This window comes from Puma concolor, chromosome A3, assembly GCF_028749965.1.
Source record: "Puma concolor isolate L17-30 chromosome A3, mPumCon1.1.hap2, whole genome shotgun sequence".
Taxonomy (NCBI): Eukaryota; Metazoa; Chordata; class Mammalia; order Carnivora; family Felidae; genus Puma; species Puma concolor.
In genome coordinates, this window is record NC_141669.1 from 116,026,801 (window position 1) to 116,043,323 (window position 16,523).

A 16,523-nucleotide genomic window follows, 5' to 3' on the forward strand; every position below is an offset into this window, starting at 1 on the left:
GGGATTTCTCCTAGGAAGCCTTTGCCTTTTTTGTTCTGGAAGTAATCCCTTCCCTAAAGACCACTGCCTGCATATCACTGGCAAGAAAGGATGCAGATGGCTGACACTAGATGAGAGGGAGCCAGGGAGATCAAGTGTTTTAACTGGGCATGTTGCCACTCTGAACAAATCAGGATTCACTTTGTTAGGAAGAAGGAACATGTGGGATTGTGTAGGCAGTCAGGAATATATTTGTCAAAGTATAATTTTGGGGGCACCTGGGTGGCTCAGTCAGTCCAACTCTTGATTTTGGCTCAGGTCATGAGCTTACGGTTCATGGGTTCGAACCTCACATCAAGCTCTGCGCTGGCAGCAAGGAACCTGCTTGAGATTCTTTCTCTCCCTCTCTGCCCCTCCGCAGCTCACGCTTGTGTGCTCGGTCACTCTCTCTTGCTCTCTCTCTCTCCCTCCCTCAAAAATAAATAAATAAACGTTAAAAAAAGGTATACTTTTCAAAATTTAAAAACATAATTTTCATGTGAATGACATAGTGAACATAAGCCAGAATTTTACAGAACTCGTTAATAAGGAAACTGGAAGGATGACAAAGCCAGTTCAAAAGAGGATATGAGACTTTGGTATTTATACCTGTGTATAATTATGTCAGTGAAAAAAGGGAATATTCAGAAAAGATTGCTAAGGTAGATGCAAATCTGGTTAATGTCCTAGATTGCAATAAAACCCATGACCTTTGGGGTTACCCTTTCTGCTTGACAAAAATCATTTACATCGAATCTGTTTTCTACAAGTAAAAATTTAACTATAGAGTCTGGATCCTAATCAATAGTAAATAGTCAAAATGAGACCCATCCCCTGGAGAGCGAGAGGGCCGTAGGCAGGCTTGTTAGATAGCACTGCTCAGAGTGAGGTTCCCAGAGCAGCAGCTTCAGCGTTTCCTGGGCACATGTTAGGAATGCCACATATTCAGGCCACCCAGACCTGCTGAATCAGATGCTCTGGGGGTGGCACCCAGCAATCTGTCACTGTGATGGACTCAAGTCAGAGAGCCACCACTCTAGTACAACAATGAGAGGACACGATGTCGTCCTTTTACTGTATTTCCAGGTTTGGGGTAATTTTTCTAAATCTAGCAAGGTCACACAGAGCCTGAGGGAAGGGTAATGGGGCCCTTATGACTGGCTACAGAGAGAGGACTACAATCAAAATAAAACAGGGCTCCGGCAGCAGGAGAGCGGGGGAACAGCCTGCCTCCCCTGCCCTGTATCTTCCCCCAAGGTGTACAAGTGTGTGGTCAAAAGCTGTGCGCAGACCTTCCCGAAGCTCGACACATTTCTGGAGCACATCAAGAGCCACCAGGAGGAGCTGAGCTACCGCTGCCACCTCTGTGGCAAGGACTTCCCCTCGCTGTACGACCTGGGCGTGCACCAGTACTCCCACAGCCTCCTGCCACAGCACAGCCCCAAGAAGGACAGCGCCATCTACAAGTACGTGCCCTCCCACTGCCCGTACCCCATCTCCCTGTGGGGACCCTGAGGGCCAGTGGCCTCGGTGGTTCTGACTGCTAAGGACCCGTGGGAACAGATGCTGGCCCTCCTGTCATTCTTCAACTTGGCAGATGTTTATCCTAAAAAATAATCTTAAAAAGGAGAAACCAATATTTTTTCCTTCATGGGGGGAAAGTGTGGATTTTTTCCCCTCTAAACTAAAAATATTGTGAAAGTATTAGTTTGTCTAATAATCTACAAAATTTAGGTTACAGTCAGAATGGTACCCAGATTCGTCGAATACAACGGAATGAGCAAGCACATGTTGGAAAGCCAAAGTCATAAAAACAAGATGCATTTGTTTTTATAATCTATAAAATGCGGGTTAAAGTTGCAGCTCTATGCTGATTCTTAGGGTGGACAGGGAATGAACCAAGTGTAGATCTCGTTTGGGGTAATTCTTTCTGACAATCCTTTACAGCATTTTAGTCTTCTGTTGTGGTCATAGGGGTCTGGCCACATGCGTTTCATCCTTGGATCTTCAGATCATTCTCATCGGAGCTAGCAGTCCTGTGACCATCCTCACTGAGTTTCTCTTGGTGGTTTTCTGGTCCCTTTTCCAGACTCTCTTTAGTTATCTGCATACACCCAACATCACTTTCATGACTTTGGGAAATCCCACAATTTTGCCCTGCAGTCATTTTGCTGTGCATTTGCCCTGTGACTTCTGGTAGCAGCTGCCTCATAAAACCTGGCATGTAGTACATGGGAATACTACATGTACATGTAGTACATGGGAAAATTAGTGATAAGCAAAGAGAGGTATTTGTCTGGGGACTTCTCCCAGTTCTCAGTGAATATTTTCATGTTGGAATGGTTTTGCTTCTCTGTACAAACTTGTACCTATAGGGATTTGGCTGATAACCTCTGTTAGTGAGGCATAACTCCTGGGAGATACTTCTCGGGTTCAGATATAAGTAAATACAGCCCTTGAGTTTAGAATGCACAGGCTTCTTAGGGGGATGAGTGTGTAAATGTGCTTACCATATACTCTGATAAAATGCTAACATACATGTAGATATGAGGTAGAGAAGTACCACAGTGGGATGTAGCGCAGGGAAGGTATCCCTGAAGCGGTGATATCTGAACCGAGTTTTGAAGGACGAATAGGAGTTTGCCAAGTAGACAGTAGGGTAGAGTGCATTCCTAGCATGAGGAACAGCAAGTGTGGAGATATAAAATAAAACAGCAAGTGGTTTAGAATGATTGTTGTGTAGAGTTAAAGTGAGAGAGGATGTTTAGATGTAGCCCAGGGGATGTTTAGAAATTAGGGCCAGGATATGAAGGGCCTTGCCGAAATCACAAAAGCTTTGAGAAATTAGCGGGAGCACTGGGACTGAAATGGGTGTAGGGCAGCTTGCCCGGGGGCGATTGGGAAGTGGAGCCAGAGAGGCAGGAAACCAGACAAAGCTTTGGCCAGGTAAGGGGTGGAGATTTCTAGTTAGTGATGGGTAATTCCCTTTTGTACTCAAGGGGCATTTTATTTTGCTTTTGCCCTATCAGTTTATTGATTATCTGTGAGTTCCTGTGGCCGTGTGGCTCTCTGGAGTGAGAAGCCAAATAAAAGGAAGGGAACATCTACTAGGGGCCAGGCTCTGTCTTAGGGACATTGATCCCTGCAATCCTGGGAGGTAAGTGGTCATATTAGTCAGCTCCAGCTACCATAACACGATACCACAGACACATGGTCTTCTTATAAGGGCACTCTGTCAATGACGAGGACCCCACCCTCATGATCTCATCTAAACATAATCACCCCCAAAGGTCCTATCTGTAAATACCATCACATTGAGGGTCAGGGCTTCAACATACAATTTTTGGAGGGTCACAGTTCAGTTCATAGCAGTGGTGTTCTCCCCATTTTGAAGATGAGGACACAGAGTCTCAGGGAGAAATCACTTGCCCACCAGAGTAACAATGTCAGCACAGAGCTGAGATTCAAACTCTTGTCTGGAACCTTGGAAGCCTCACAGCTCTGGTCTTGGAATCTGTAGGCTAAGGGTTAAGCCCAGTACTAATGGCTCTGTGTCTACAGTCAATTTCTTCTTCTAGGTTCTCTTACTAGGGTTACAGTGCCACTAACCCTTTGTAGCCATTGAAACTCTTGGCCCAAAAGTTAAGGCCTGCCATGGCAGGCCACCATCTGGATGGCCTGAGAATGGTGTGGTGTCTTGAGTAATAATGATAAGGGCTCCGGAGCCACCTGTCTGTGCTCAAATCCCAGCTTGACTACATGCCCAGTAGATGACCTTGGCAAGGTATTTGGCCACTCTGACCCTCTGTGTCCTCATCTGTGAGATGGGGATAACTATAGTGCCTACTGTGTGGGATTATTTATGAGGATTAGTTAAAACGACTATGAGGCTCTTAGACATGATACCTGGAACAGAGTAGGTGCTCAATAAATGTCATTGCTGCAATTATCATTATTTGTACAATTTAGATATAGGTTTGGTTGCATGCAATAGAGACTCCAAATAACTGTGGCATAAGTGAAGTGAGAATTTATTGCTGTTTCACAGTAATGTTTGGGCAAGTAGAGTGGCTTCATACTATTTTCAGGGTCCCAGGCCACATTGGTCTCTCTGCTCTGCTCCCTTTGGACCACATTGCCTTGGCCTGCCTATGGTGCCTTCCCAAACCCCAAGCCCCTCAAGTGAATTTTATGTGTGCCACTATATATGTGCTATATATTGATTTTTTCCTTTTAAAAGTAAGATTTATTGTTTTTTTTCTTTTTAAAAATTTTTTATTATTTTTTATAGCAAAGAGAGGGCATTTTTTAAAGTTTATTTATTTTTGAGAGAGAGTGTGTGTGAGCAGGGGAGGGGCAGAGAGAGAAGGAGAGAGAGAATCCCAAGCAGACTCTGGGCTGTCAACACAGAGCCCGAAGTGGGGCTCAAACTCACAAGCTGTGAGATCATGACCTGAGCCGAAGTCGGATGCTTAACCAACCACCCAGGTGCACCTATTGATTTTTTTTTTCTATTTACAAAAGTTATCCACGTTCAATGCAGAGAAAAAGATTTTTTTTAATTGCACAAAAAAAACTCAAAAAAACAGAACCCCCTGCCATGCAAAGATAATCCCTCTTAACTTCTTGATACATGTTATTTGATCTGTGTCAGTACTAAGCACATTTAGAGGTAGAACTGTCACAGGCTGTATGTGAGTCAGGTTATCCCAAACACAGTTACTGACTTTGGTGAAAATTCACCATGCCGTCTTCCTGTCCCACAACTTCTGACAAACTGAAACGTGATGTGATCACTTTGTACATACACATGGTGTGTGTTATCACAACCATAATATGGATATCTTTGCTTCTCGGCACAAACAGACCTGCCTCATCTCTTTATTTTTATATTTTATTTTATTTTATTTTATTTTATTTTATTTTATTTTATTTTATTTTATTTTATTTTATTTTATTTATTATTTTTTAAAATGTTTATTTATTTTTGAGACAGAGAGAGACAGAGCATGAACAGGGGAGGGTCAGAGAGAGAGGGAGACACAGAATCTGAAGCAGGCTCCAGGCTCCGAGCTGTCAGCACGGAGCCTGACGCGGGGCTCGAACTCACGGACCGTGAGATCATGACCTGAGCCGAAGTCGGACGCTTAACCGACTGAGCCACCCAGGCGCCCCTATTTTTTATTTTTAAGAGGCTCCATGCTCAGCGCAAAGCCCAATGCAGGGCTTGAACCCATGACCCTGAGATCAAGGTCTGAACCAAGATTAAGAGTTGGACACTTGGGCACCTGGGTGGCTCAGTCGGTTAAGCGTCCGACTTTGGCTCAGGTCATGATCTCACGGTTGGTGAGTTCGAGCCCCACATCAGCCTCTGTGCTGACAGCTCAGAGCCTGCTTCAGATTCTGTGTCTCCCTCTCTCTCTGCCCCTCCCCTGCTTGCACTCTGTCTCTGTCTCTGTCTCTCTCTCTTTCTCTCCCTCAAAAATAAAATAAAACATAAAAAAAATTTTTTTTAATAAATAAATAAAAGAGATGGACACTTAACCGACTGAGCCACTGAGGTGCCCCTGCCTCATCCTTTTAAATGGCTCCTTGGTATTCGGTTGTACATGCCAAATTTATGTAACTGGTCCTTTATTGCAGGATAGTTGGGTTTTTTCCCAGTTTGTCATTATTACAAACAACACTACAGAGAACAACTTTGTACATACATGTTTGCTCACTTGTAAATAAGTTCCTACGGACGCCAGGGTAGCTCAGTCAGTTAAGTGTCTGACTCTTGATTTCTGCTCAGGTCATGATTTCACAGTTCATGAGTTGGAACCCTGCATTGGGCTCCGCACACACAGTGTGGAGCCTGCTTGGGATTCTCTGTCTCCTCCTCTCTCTGCCCCTCCCCTGCTGGCTCTCTACCCCTCTCTCTCAAAATAAATAAACATTAAAAAAATAATAAGTTTCTAAAAGTGCTTTTGCAGGTCAAAGATCAATGGAGGAGGGGCGCCTAGCTGGCTCAGTCGGAAGAGCGCCTGACTCTTGATCTCAGAGTCGTGAGTTTGAGCCCCATGTTGACTGGAGAGATTACTTAAAAAAAAAAAAAAAAAAAAAAAAAAAAATAGGGGCGCCTGGGTGGCTCAGTTGGTTAAGCATCTGACTTCACCTCGCGGTTCGTGGGTTTGAGTCCCGCATCAGGCTCTGTGCTGACAGCTCAGATTCTGTGTCTCCCTCTCTCTCTGCTCCTCCCCCATTTACGTGCTGTCTCTCTCTCTCAAAGCTAAACATTAAAAAAATTTTTTAATTAAAAAAATAGTATTTAATAGTAAAATTTCTTTTAAAAAAGATCATTGAGGGGCGCCTGGGTGGCGCAGTCGGTTAAGCGTCCGACTTCAGCCAGGTCACGATCTCGCGGTCCGTGAGTTCGAGCCCCGCGTCGGGCTCTGGGCTGATGGCTCAGAGCCTGGAGCCTGTTTCCGATTCTGTGTCTCCCTCTCTCTCTGCCCCTCCCCTGTTCATGCTCTGTGTCTCTCTCTGTCCCAAAAATAAATAAACGTTGAAAAAAAAAAAAATTTAAAAAAGATCATTGAGGGCTTTAAAAAAGATTGATTACCGACTTCAAAAAATAATTATGTGCATACAGTGCAATATTTATGAACTAAAAATGGGCATAGGATGAAAAGGAATTCCCCATCTATCCTGACCCCCTTCCCCATACCACAGTCAGTCATTTTCAGGAACTTACTTTGACATAATTTCAGACTTCCAGAAAAAATATATCCTTCACCCAGATTTCCCAACTGTTAACTCTACCACATTTGCTTTATTACATTTTAAGCTATTTGAAGATTATTTGCTGTCATGATGGTCTTCTATCCTTTGTCTTTAGTGTACATTTTCTAGAAATAAGGGCACCCTCTTACATAAGCGCTGTGTAGTTCTCAAAATCAGAAAGTTAAATCAATACAGTTCTGTTGCCTAATCTATAGACCTTATTCAAAAATCTCCTATTATTTCAATAACATCCCTTATAGACAAAGAAAAATATGTTTTTTCTGGCCTGGGATCCCATCTAGGATCACACGTTGCATTCAATATTGTGTCTTTTTATCCTCCTTTAAGCTGGAACAGTTGCTCATTCTGTCTTTGTTTTTTATGACTGTGGTATTTTTAAAGAGTGTAGGCTGGTTATTTTGTAGAATGTCCTCGGTTTGGGTTTGTCGGATTTGACCTCAGGTTAGATGCAGGAGTGGCATCACACAAAGTGCTGCTCAGTCCTCAGCGCATCGTATCAGCAGGCACATGATGTTGGTTTGCCCCCGCTCTGGGGATGTTACCTTGGATGACTTAGGGTGGCATTTCTGGCAGGGAGTTTTAATTTTAATGCTTATTGCTAAGCATTATTGCTTATTGCATTTTGAGCTTATTGCTAAAATACCTCCCACACAAACCTGTGTCTCCTCATTGCTAAAGCCCATGAAGTTCCTCTCCCATCTCACCAGTTTGCAAGGTCTCTGTCCCCCCAGTAGCTCTGCTCCCAGCTGACTTGCTCTTTCTTTCTTGCCATCTGGAGGCATTTAGCCTGTGGTTTTCAGAGTGTGGTCTGAAGGGGTCCCCTGGGCCTGCCACAGATGCAGCCTGCCTGTGGGTTTCCCGTGGTGGCCCTGGTGTACCGATGTCCAGGCCCGTGTTTCTGTTTTTGGCACAAATTGCTCACCTACCTGTGAGCATTCCTCACTGGAACCTCATCATAAATGGGCCCATTGCCAGCAAATGTTTTTATAGTCAGGAGACTGGAGGGGTCTTTTCTTCAGAGTGGCTTATGACCTGAAACTGCTGTTTTGAAGGCTTGTTAACCAGTGATATTAAGAGTAGAGACTGCGGAGGCACCTGGGTGGCTTAGTCGGTTGAGCGTCCAACTTTGATTCAGGTCATGATCGCACGGTTCATGAGTTTGGGCTCCATATTAGGCTCCTGCTATCAGCGTGGAGCCAACTTTAGATCCTCTGTCCCTGTCTCTGCCCCTCCCCCACTTGCACTCTCTCTCTCAAAAATAAATAAACCTTTAAAAAATAAATCGTGTTAAAAAAAGAGTAGAGACCACACTTATAATGCTGTTTTGATTTACGAGCTGTTTGGCACGGTTGTGTCCTTTGATTCTTGTGACAATCTTAAGAATAAACAAGAAGCAGGCCCATTTGGGATTCCTACCCCATTTTATGGATGAGGAAACTGAGGGTCAGAAATAAGAAGGTGCAAGGCCTGGACCCTTGTCTGTCTGACTCTTTCATATATAACAGATTGTCACTGGTGCTTCAAGCAGGTTATGAACGGGACAGATATGGTCCCTGCCTCTAGAGCCCAATTGCTGGTGAAAGAGACAGATACTAATCAAGTAAGCAAACAAGTAAGTAATAATTATAAATAGTAAGTGCTAAGAAGAAAACAAAACTGGGTGATGTAGTTGGGGGGTGCCCAGGGGTGGGCCATAGGGGACAGCTTGAGACAGGATGGTCAAGGAAGGCATCTCTAAGGAGGTGACATTTGAGGTGAGACCTGAAGGAGAAGAAGGTGCTACCCAAGGGAATACTTGGGGAAGAGTGTTCCAGCTGTCAGGAACAGCAGGTGAAATGGCCCTGAGGTAGGAAAGAGTTTGGTGTGTTCAACAAATATTAAGGAGGCCAAGGTGGCTGGGGCAGAGTGAGGTGGGCAGTGGAGAAAGATGAAGTCTGACAGGTAGGAGTGGTCAAGCCACTAGAGCCTTGAAGGGCCTAAGCAAGGATGTGACATGGTCTTATTTATTGATTGACTGATTGATTGATTGATTGTTGATTTTCATTTTTAAGGACTCGTAGGGTGCCTGGCTGGCTCAGTCAGTAGAGCATGCAACTCTTTCTTTTTTTTTTTTTTTTTTTTGAATTTTTTTTAACGCTTATTTATTATTATTGAGAGACAGAGAGACACAAAGTGTGAGCAGGGGAGGGGTAGAGAGCGGGGGAGAACAGAATCTGAAGCAGGCTCCAGGGTCTGAGCTGTCAGCACAGAGCCCGATGCGGGGCTCAGACTCGCAAACTGTGAGATCATGACCTGAGCCGAAGTCAGTCGCCTAACCGACTGAGCCACCCAGGCGCCCCAAGCATGCAACTCTTTTTTTTTTTTTTTTTTAATTTTTTTTTTCAATGTTTTTATTTATTTTTGAGACAGAGAGAGACAGAGCATGAACAGGGGAGGGGCAGAGAGAGAGGGAGACACAGAATCGGAAGCAGGTTCCAGGCTCCGAGCCATCAGCCCAGAGCCTGACGTGGGGCTCGAACCCACGGACCGCGAGATCGTGACCTGGCTGAAGTCGGACGCTTAACCGACTGAGCCACCCAGGCGTCCCCCAAGCATGCAACTCTTTCAACGTTTTTTTTTGTTTGTTTGTTTGTTTTTATTTTTGGGACAGAGAGAGACAGAGCATGAACGGGGGAGGGGCAGAGAGAGAGGGAGACACAGAATCGGAAACAGGCTCCAGGCTCCGAGCCATCAGCCCAGAGCCTGACGCGGGGCTCGAACTCACGGACCGCGAGATCGTGACCTGGCTGAAGTCGGACGCTTAACCGACTGCGCCACCCAGGCGCCCCTGCAACTCTTGATCTCAAGGTCATGAGTTGGGTGTGGAGCCTATTTAAAAAAAAAAAAAAAAAAAAAAGAATGAATTAAATGTAGAATTTTGCCTCCTAGTGTTTGCCCTGGGAGGAGGAGAATAGCTGGTTCCTGTGTCTGTGGGGCCAGCCCAGCCTCCACACACTGCTCTGTCACCTCTCACGCTCCTTTCCATGTAGGTGTGTCAAATGTGTCAACAAATACTCTACTCCTGAGGCCCTGGAGCACCACCTACAGACCGCTACTCACAACTTCCCCTGCCCGCACTGCCAAAAGGTGGGTACCACTGCCCTTTCCCAGCTGGGACAGCAGTTGGGGCTGAGAGGTGGTAGAGCAAACACCTCACTGTCTCCTTCTCCCCTCCCGCCTCAGTACATGCAGCAAAACCTAGGCTTGTCTCCGCAGACTTGTCTCCATGGACTTGTCTCCATAGGCGCTTCACCTTTGAAGAGTAGGGGCCCTGCCTGGCCCATCTTAGCCATTAGACGGCACACATGGTCATCCTGGAGCTGCTGCTGGGCCAGGCCAGGCCAGGCTGCGCTAATGTGGGGTGAGGCCTCTTCTGGGCCCAGGCCCAGCATCAGGACAGCAGCCTCCAGCTTCCTGATGTATTATGCTTGTTATCATTGGTTCTTCTTTTCAGTGAATGTGAAAACCATCACTGAAGCCTGTCCTTTAGTGTCATCAGCTAGCCAGGCAGTGTTCCGATTTCTGAGTGTCTCAGAAACATCGTAATTTTTAGAAAATGTTTATTTATTTATTTTTGAGAGAGTGCACGTACCTGCCTGTGCGCAGGGTTGGGGAGGGGCAGAGAGAGAGAGAGGGAGAGAGAGAATCTTTTTTTTTTTTAAGTTTATGTATTTATTTTGAGAGAGATAGGGTCCTAGTGGGGGAGGGGCGGAGACAGAGAGAATCTCAAGCAGGCTCCGAACTATCAGTGCAGAGCCCGATGTGGGGCTCAAACTCATGAAATCATGAGATCATGACCTGAGCCAAAATCAAGAGTCAGACACTTAACTGACTGAGCCACCTAGGCACCCCGAAGCATCATAATTTTTATAAGGTTTATTTGTTTGAATCAGACTCACATACTCCAATTGGTTGATACAACCAAAATTTCTGTTAACAGTTTCTCCCACAAGTGCTCCTTTTTTTCCCCCCCTTTTAATTTATTTGTTGAAGAAACTGGGCCATTGGTCTTGTGGAGTTTCCCAAAGTCTGGATTTTGCTGATTGCATCCCCCTAGTGTGTTTAACTGGTTTCTGTTGGGGTGCCTGGGTAGCTCAGTCAGTTGAGCATCCAACTGTTGACTTTGGCTCAGGTCATAATCTCACAGTTCGTGGCTTCAAGCCCCACATTGGGCTCTGCGCTGATGGTGGGGAGCTTGCTTGGGGTTCTCTCTCTCCCTCTCTCTCTCTCTGCACTTTCTCTCTCTCTCAAAATAAATAAACTTAAATAAATAAATAAAATTTTAACTGGTTTCTTTATTCTACTCATTTCCTTACAGCCTTACACAGCAGATTTCCCAGGACAGCCCTCGTTTCACTTCAGCCTCATTGTAGATGTTTCTGATTATGTATATAGCCTAATTCGGGACTTTGGAATTTGTGTTCCAAATAAAAGTATCATGAATTGAAAAAGAACCATGTGCCACATGCTGTCCTGAGCATTTTATCTGAATTGAGTTTAACTCTAGGAGGCATACTATTACTATTCCCATTTTACAGATGGGGAAACCAAGTTACAGAAAGATCACTTAACTAGGAAATGGTGGGGCTGCTAAGTAGTTGAGTCTGTAACCTTGACTACTTCTCTGTAACGAATGAAAAAAATGAATGAATATCCTTCCTATGGCTGGAGAGGAAGGAGATTTTGACTTCCATGGTTTCTGGCTCTTCCTTACCTTTTCATTCATTTCTTCAGTTACTTACTCATCTTTTCATTTTTTCTTTTGCATGTAAGTCATTTCATACAGGCCCTGTGCTGGGAAATGAAAGTTCCTCTGCCCTCTTAGAGATCTCATAAAAGCCAAGGATTATAATTCAGGGTTAGATGGGTTAGATGGTGACTTTAAAAATGTAGATGGAGGCGCCTGGGTGGTTCAGTCAGTTAAGCATCCGGCTCTTGATTTTGGCTCAGGTCATGATCTCACAGTTAGTGGATTCAAGCCCCATGTCAGGCTCTGTGCTGAGTGCAGAGCCTGCTCGGGATTCTCTCTTTCTCCCTCTCCCCCTGGCCCTCCCCCACTCATGCACCCATGTGTGTGTGCACGCACTGTTTCTCTCTCTCTCTCACTCAAAATAAATAAGCATTTTAAAAAATGTAGATGAACAGGGATGCTTGGCTGGCTCAGGCAGTAGAGCATGCAACTCTTGATCTGAGGGTCATGAGTTTGAGCCCCACATTGGGGATAGAGTTTTCTTAAAAAACAATAAATAAACAGGGGCGCCTGGGTGGCTCAGTCGGTTAAGCATCCGACTTCAGCTCAGGTCATGATCTCACAGTCCGTGAGTTCAAGCCCCATGTCAGGCCCTGTGTTGACAGCTCTGAGGCTGGAGCCTGCTTCGGATTCTGTGTCTCCGTCTCTCTCTGCCCCTCCCCCGCTCATGCTCTGTCTCTCTCACTCTCAAAAATGAATAAATGTTAAAAAAAAATGTTTTAAACACAAATAAACAGATAAACAGATGGTAAACAAATAAATATAGATGAACGTTCAAGGGCAGGATTTGTTTTGCCTGGCATGGCATTGAGAAGTCAGAGAGGGCTTCACAGAAGCAGTGACACCTGAGTTGGGTCTTGAAGGATAAATAAAAATTTGTCAGGCTAAGAGAGAAAGGCCCTCTGGGTAGAAAAAATAGCATGGCAGAAGCTCAGAACATGCATTGTGGGTGAGTAGTGGGAGTCATGAGGTTCTAAGCCTGACACTGGGCCCTGAGCCTGGTGGGAGAATGGTTTCCACAACTGCTGGGAATGAGGGGCCCCTTGAGCTCAGGAGGTGGTGAGGGTTAGTGAGTCAGACCTAATGCCAACTCGTCTCTTCTGCCAGGTGTTTCCTTGTGAGCGCTACCTACGGCGTCATCTGCCTACCCACGGCAGTGGGGGCAGGTTCAAGTGCCAGGTGTGCAAGAAGTTCTTCCGGCGAGAGCACTACCTCAAACTGCATGCTCACATCCACTCAGGTGAGTGCCCTGCCCCCCATCAACTCCTGCCCAGCCCCCCTCCCTCTCTCTTCCCTTTCCCACCCCCCTCTAGCCTTTGCCCCTGTCTTTCTCCAGCCTTCTTCTCCCTCCCCGTCTTGTCTGTCCCCCACTCTCTCTTCATCCCCCTCCCCATCTCCTTTCTGGCCCCCTACCCACCTGCCCTCGCAAGTGAACAAAGGGTTCCCACCAACACTAAGGTAGAGATGAATCTCTGTAGGCTGGTGGGGAGGACTCTTGGCTCTGCCCCCAACAGCTCACTCAGACCATTCTGAGCCCCTAGGGGTGGGGGTCCTGTTCTCACTACAGAATTCCCACCCAACCCCCTCTCCTTGGCTCCCCAGTTGAGACACATTGACATTTTCTTTTCTTTTCTTTTAAGTTTTTTTATTAAGTTTATATATTTATTATTTTTGAGAGAGAGCACAAGGGAGAGACAGAGACAGAGGTAAAGAGAGAGAATCCCAAGCAGGACTCATGGCTGTCAGTGCAGTGGCTCAGTCGGTTAAGCGTCCGACTTCAGCTCACATCATGATCTCATGGTTCGTGAGTTCGAGCCCCGCATCAGGCTGGTTGCTGACAGCTCGGAGCCTGTCAGCTTCAGATTCAGTCTAGTTGCTGAAGCTCAGAGCTTCAGATTCAGTGTCTCCCCCATCTCTCTGTCCCTCCCCAACTTGTGCTCTCTTCCTCTCTCTCTCAAAAATAAACATTTGAAATAAATAAGTAAATAAATAAATAAAAACTTTTTTTTTAAATAATAAATCTTAAAAAGTGTATGCATTGGTAATTTTGGTAGGTATTACCAAATTACTCTGTTTATAGTTTTAAAAATTATTATGCAAGGGGCACCTGGGTGGCTCATTGGGTTAAGCATCTGACTCTTGATTTAGGGTTGGGTCATGATCTCGAGGTTCATGAGATCGAGCCCCATATTGGGCTCTACCCTGCTGGGGTAGAGCCTGCTTGGAATTCTCTCTGCATCTCTCTCTGCCCCTCCCCACTGTGTTCTCTCTCTCTCTCTCTCTCTCTCTCTCTCAGAATTAATAAATATTAAAAATTTTTTGTTCAAAAGTATATGCTTATTTTAAAAATGAAGCAGTATTAAGGGCACCTGGGTGGCTTGATCGGTTAAGCATCTGACGTCAGCTCACGTCATGATTTTACAGTTCATGAGTTCAAGCCCCGAATCGGGCTCTCTGCTGTCAGCGCACAGCCTGCTTCGGATCCTTCATCCCCCTTTCTCCCTGCCCTTCCACTACTTTCGTGCACACACTCTCTCTCTCTCTGTGTCTCTCGGTCTCTCTCTCTCTCAAACAAAACAAAATAAAATAAATGAAGCAGGATAGAAGTACATAAAGTAAAATGTTAAGTTCTCCCTTCAAATCGTAATTGTTACCGATAGTTTGGTGTGTACCCTCCCTCAACTTTCTCCCTGCATATTCTGTGTGTATACAAACACCTGTGACTAGGGCCGTTTGGGAGTATGAGGATTACATTTCTTTTCATTTTTTGTCTTAAGCTGTTCTACAAATTTCTTTCCTTACTTAGCAGTATGGCCAGGAGATCTTTCCAGATCAGGAAACACAGATGGACACTAATCTTTTTAATGACTGCAGAGCATTCCATTATAAGGACCAGAATTTCCTTAATCACCAGGTTGGCATTTTTCAAAAGTACTTTATTCATTCCAGAGGGAGAACAGAGAGGAAATAATGGCAGGCAATCCAGACAGCCCAGTAACAGTCCTTTTCCACAGGACAGGTTGTAAGCCCTGATGAGAGCTATCAGGTGAGAGCTGCTTTCCTCCCCTCCTGCCCCCGCCCCCCACCAGATTCTTTTGCAGCCGATGAGGAGCTACTCGGGTGGACTCTGCATCACACTGCTGGGCCGGCGTCTTAGTTCCCCCAAACACTAGGTGCAGACCGTGACCTTCAGTTTTCTCATCCAGTACTTACCTCATAGTTCATTACAACGATTCCAGTAGATAAGGTATAATTCCCCTCTCTGCCTCAGTGGGCCCCTTTCAGTAAATGCCACAACCATTCACCTGTCACTCAGGCCCACCTTAGACTCATCCTTGACACCCTTCCCCTCACACCCCACAGTCAATCCATTGGCAACGGCTGCTGATTCTGCTTTCCTGACGTTGCCTGTACTGGCTGCTTCCCATGCCTCCACCCCCACCCCTTCACTGTATTTTCTGCGTGCAGCTAGAAGGAGACTGTGAAACTCTTAAGTCAGATCGGTCCCCCCTCTGCTCAGCCACTCTGGTGGCTTCTCCTCTTGCTCAGAGTAAAAACCCAGGCCTTCCAGGCCCTCCCTTTTGGGCCAGGCTGTCTCGCTAACCTCCCCTTCTGCCTCATTCTCTCTCCCCTACTCTGTTCCAGCCATACTGGCCTCCCCTGTCTTCAGACATACCACACACTCCCACCTTTCCTTCAGCCTGGGACCCTGACTCTGGTTTCCATCATGGCTTCCTCCCCTCCTACCTCACGTCTCCCTTCTTGTCTCATCAGAAAGGCCTTTTCTTTTCTTTTTTTTTTTTTTTTTAAACTTCAATGTTTATTTATTTATTTTTGAGAGACAGAGATAGAGCATGAGCAGGGGAGGGGCAGACAGAGAGGAAGACACAAAATCTAAAGCAGGCTCCAGGCTCTGAGCTGTCAGCACAGAGCCCAACGTGGGGCTCAAACCCACAAACCATGAGATCATGACCTGAGCCAAAATCAGACATTTAACTTACTGAGCCACCCAGGCGCCCCAAGCCTTTTCTGACCGCCCTCTCTGAAATAGCTCCCTTCTTCTCCTTGGAAAAACAAAGTCATGAGGAATGGGAAAGGCTGTTTTCTCCCAGGCCACTTCTTTAGAGGAGCTGCTACCCTCTAGTGTGCCTCATATTCGGACTCCATCTCATGGGACTCCCTCCCCCGCCTCCATCTGTGTCTTCTACAGGTGAGAAGCCCTACAAATGCTCAGTGTGCGAGTCTGCGTTCAACCGTAAGGACAAACTGAAGAGACACATGTTGATCCATGAGCCATTCAAGAAATATAAATGCCCCTTCTCGTGAGTAGAAACTGGCATGAGTGGGAGGGGCAGCTTTACCCAGCAGTGGGACACAAAAACGTCAGGGCTGAGTTTCTGAAGGCCCTCTCTCCTTTTTCCTGCTGTGGGCCTGGCCTGCCTACCTATTCCCCACTCTGCTTCCCAGCCTGGCCCTTTGGGTAAACAGGAAGTCCCTCATGCCCTGCACTAGCACAGAGGCCAGCAAGAGAGTCCTGAGTTTGGTGAGATCCCTCTGACCAGTGGTTTTGGGTTCTAGGACACACACGGGCTGCAGTAAAGAGTTCAATCGGCCGGACAAACTGAAGGCTCATATCCTCTCCCACTCTGGTAAGTGACTCCTGGACCTATCAACAGGGTCTGGTTCAGCTCAAAGTCCCTGGGGCAGGCCCTCTGGAAACAGCAGGCATATCCCATGTGGCTTTTTTTTTTTTTTAACGTTTTATTTATTTTTGAGACAGGGAGAGACAGAGCATGAACAGGGGAGGGTCAGAGAGAGGGAGACACAGAATCTGAAACAGGCTCCAGGCTCCGAGCTGTCAGCACAGAGCCCGACGCGGGGCTCGAACTCACAGACCGTGAGATCATGACCTGAGCCGAAGTCGGCTGCT

The 16,523-nt window shown here is 46.0% G+C and overlaps 1 protein-coding gene across 3 annotated transcripts in view; it reads left to right on the plus strand.

The window, feature by feature from the left end:
• The window catches only part of ZNF341 (zinc finger protein 341), a 47,627-nt gene that overhangs the window by 26,701 nt on the left and 4,403 nt on the right, over positions 1–16,523 (plus strand). For all 3 annotated transcript variants that reach the window (XM_086702005.1, XM_086702006.1, XM_086702007.1), the window contains 5 exons: positions 1,276–1,484; positions 9,834–9,930; positions 12,701–12,833; positions 15,804–15,915; positions 16,172–16,242. In XM_086702005.1, coding sequence (XP_086558131.1) covers positions 1,276–1,484; positions 9,834–9,930; positions 12,701–12,833; positions 15,804–15,915; positions 16,172–16,242 — 622 coding nt within the window. The remainder of the gene's footprint in view (positions 1–1,275; positions 1,485–9,833; positions 9,931–12,700; positions 12,834–15,803; positions 15,916–16,171; positions 16,243–16,523) is intronic.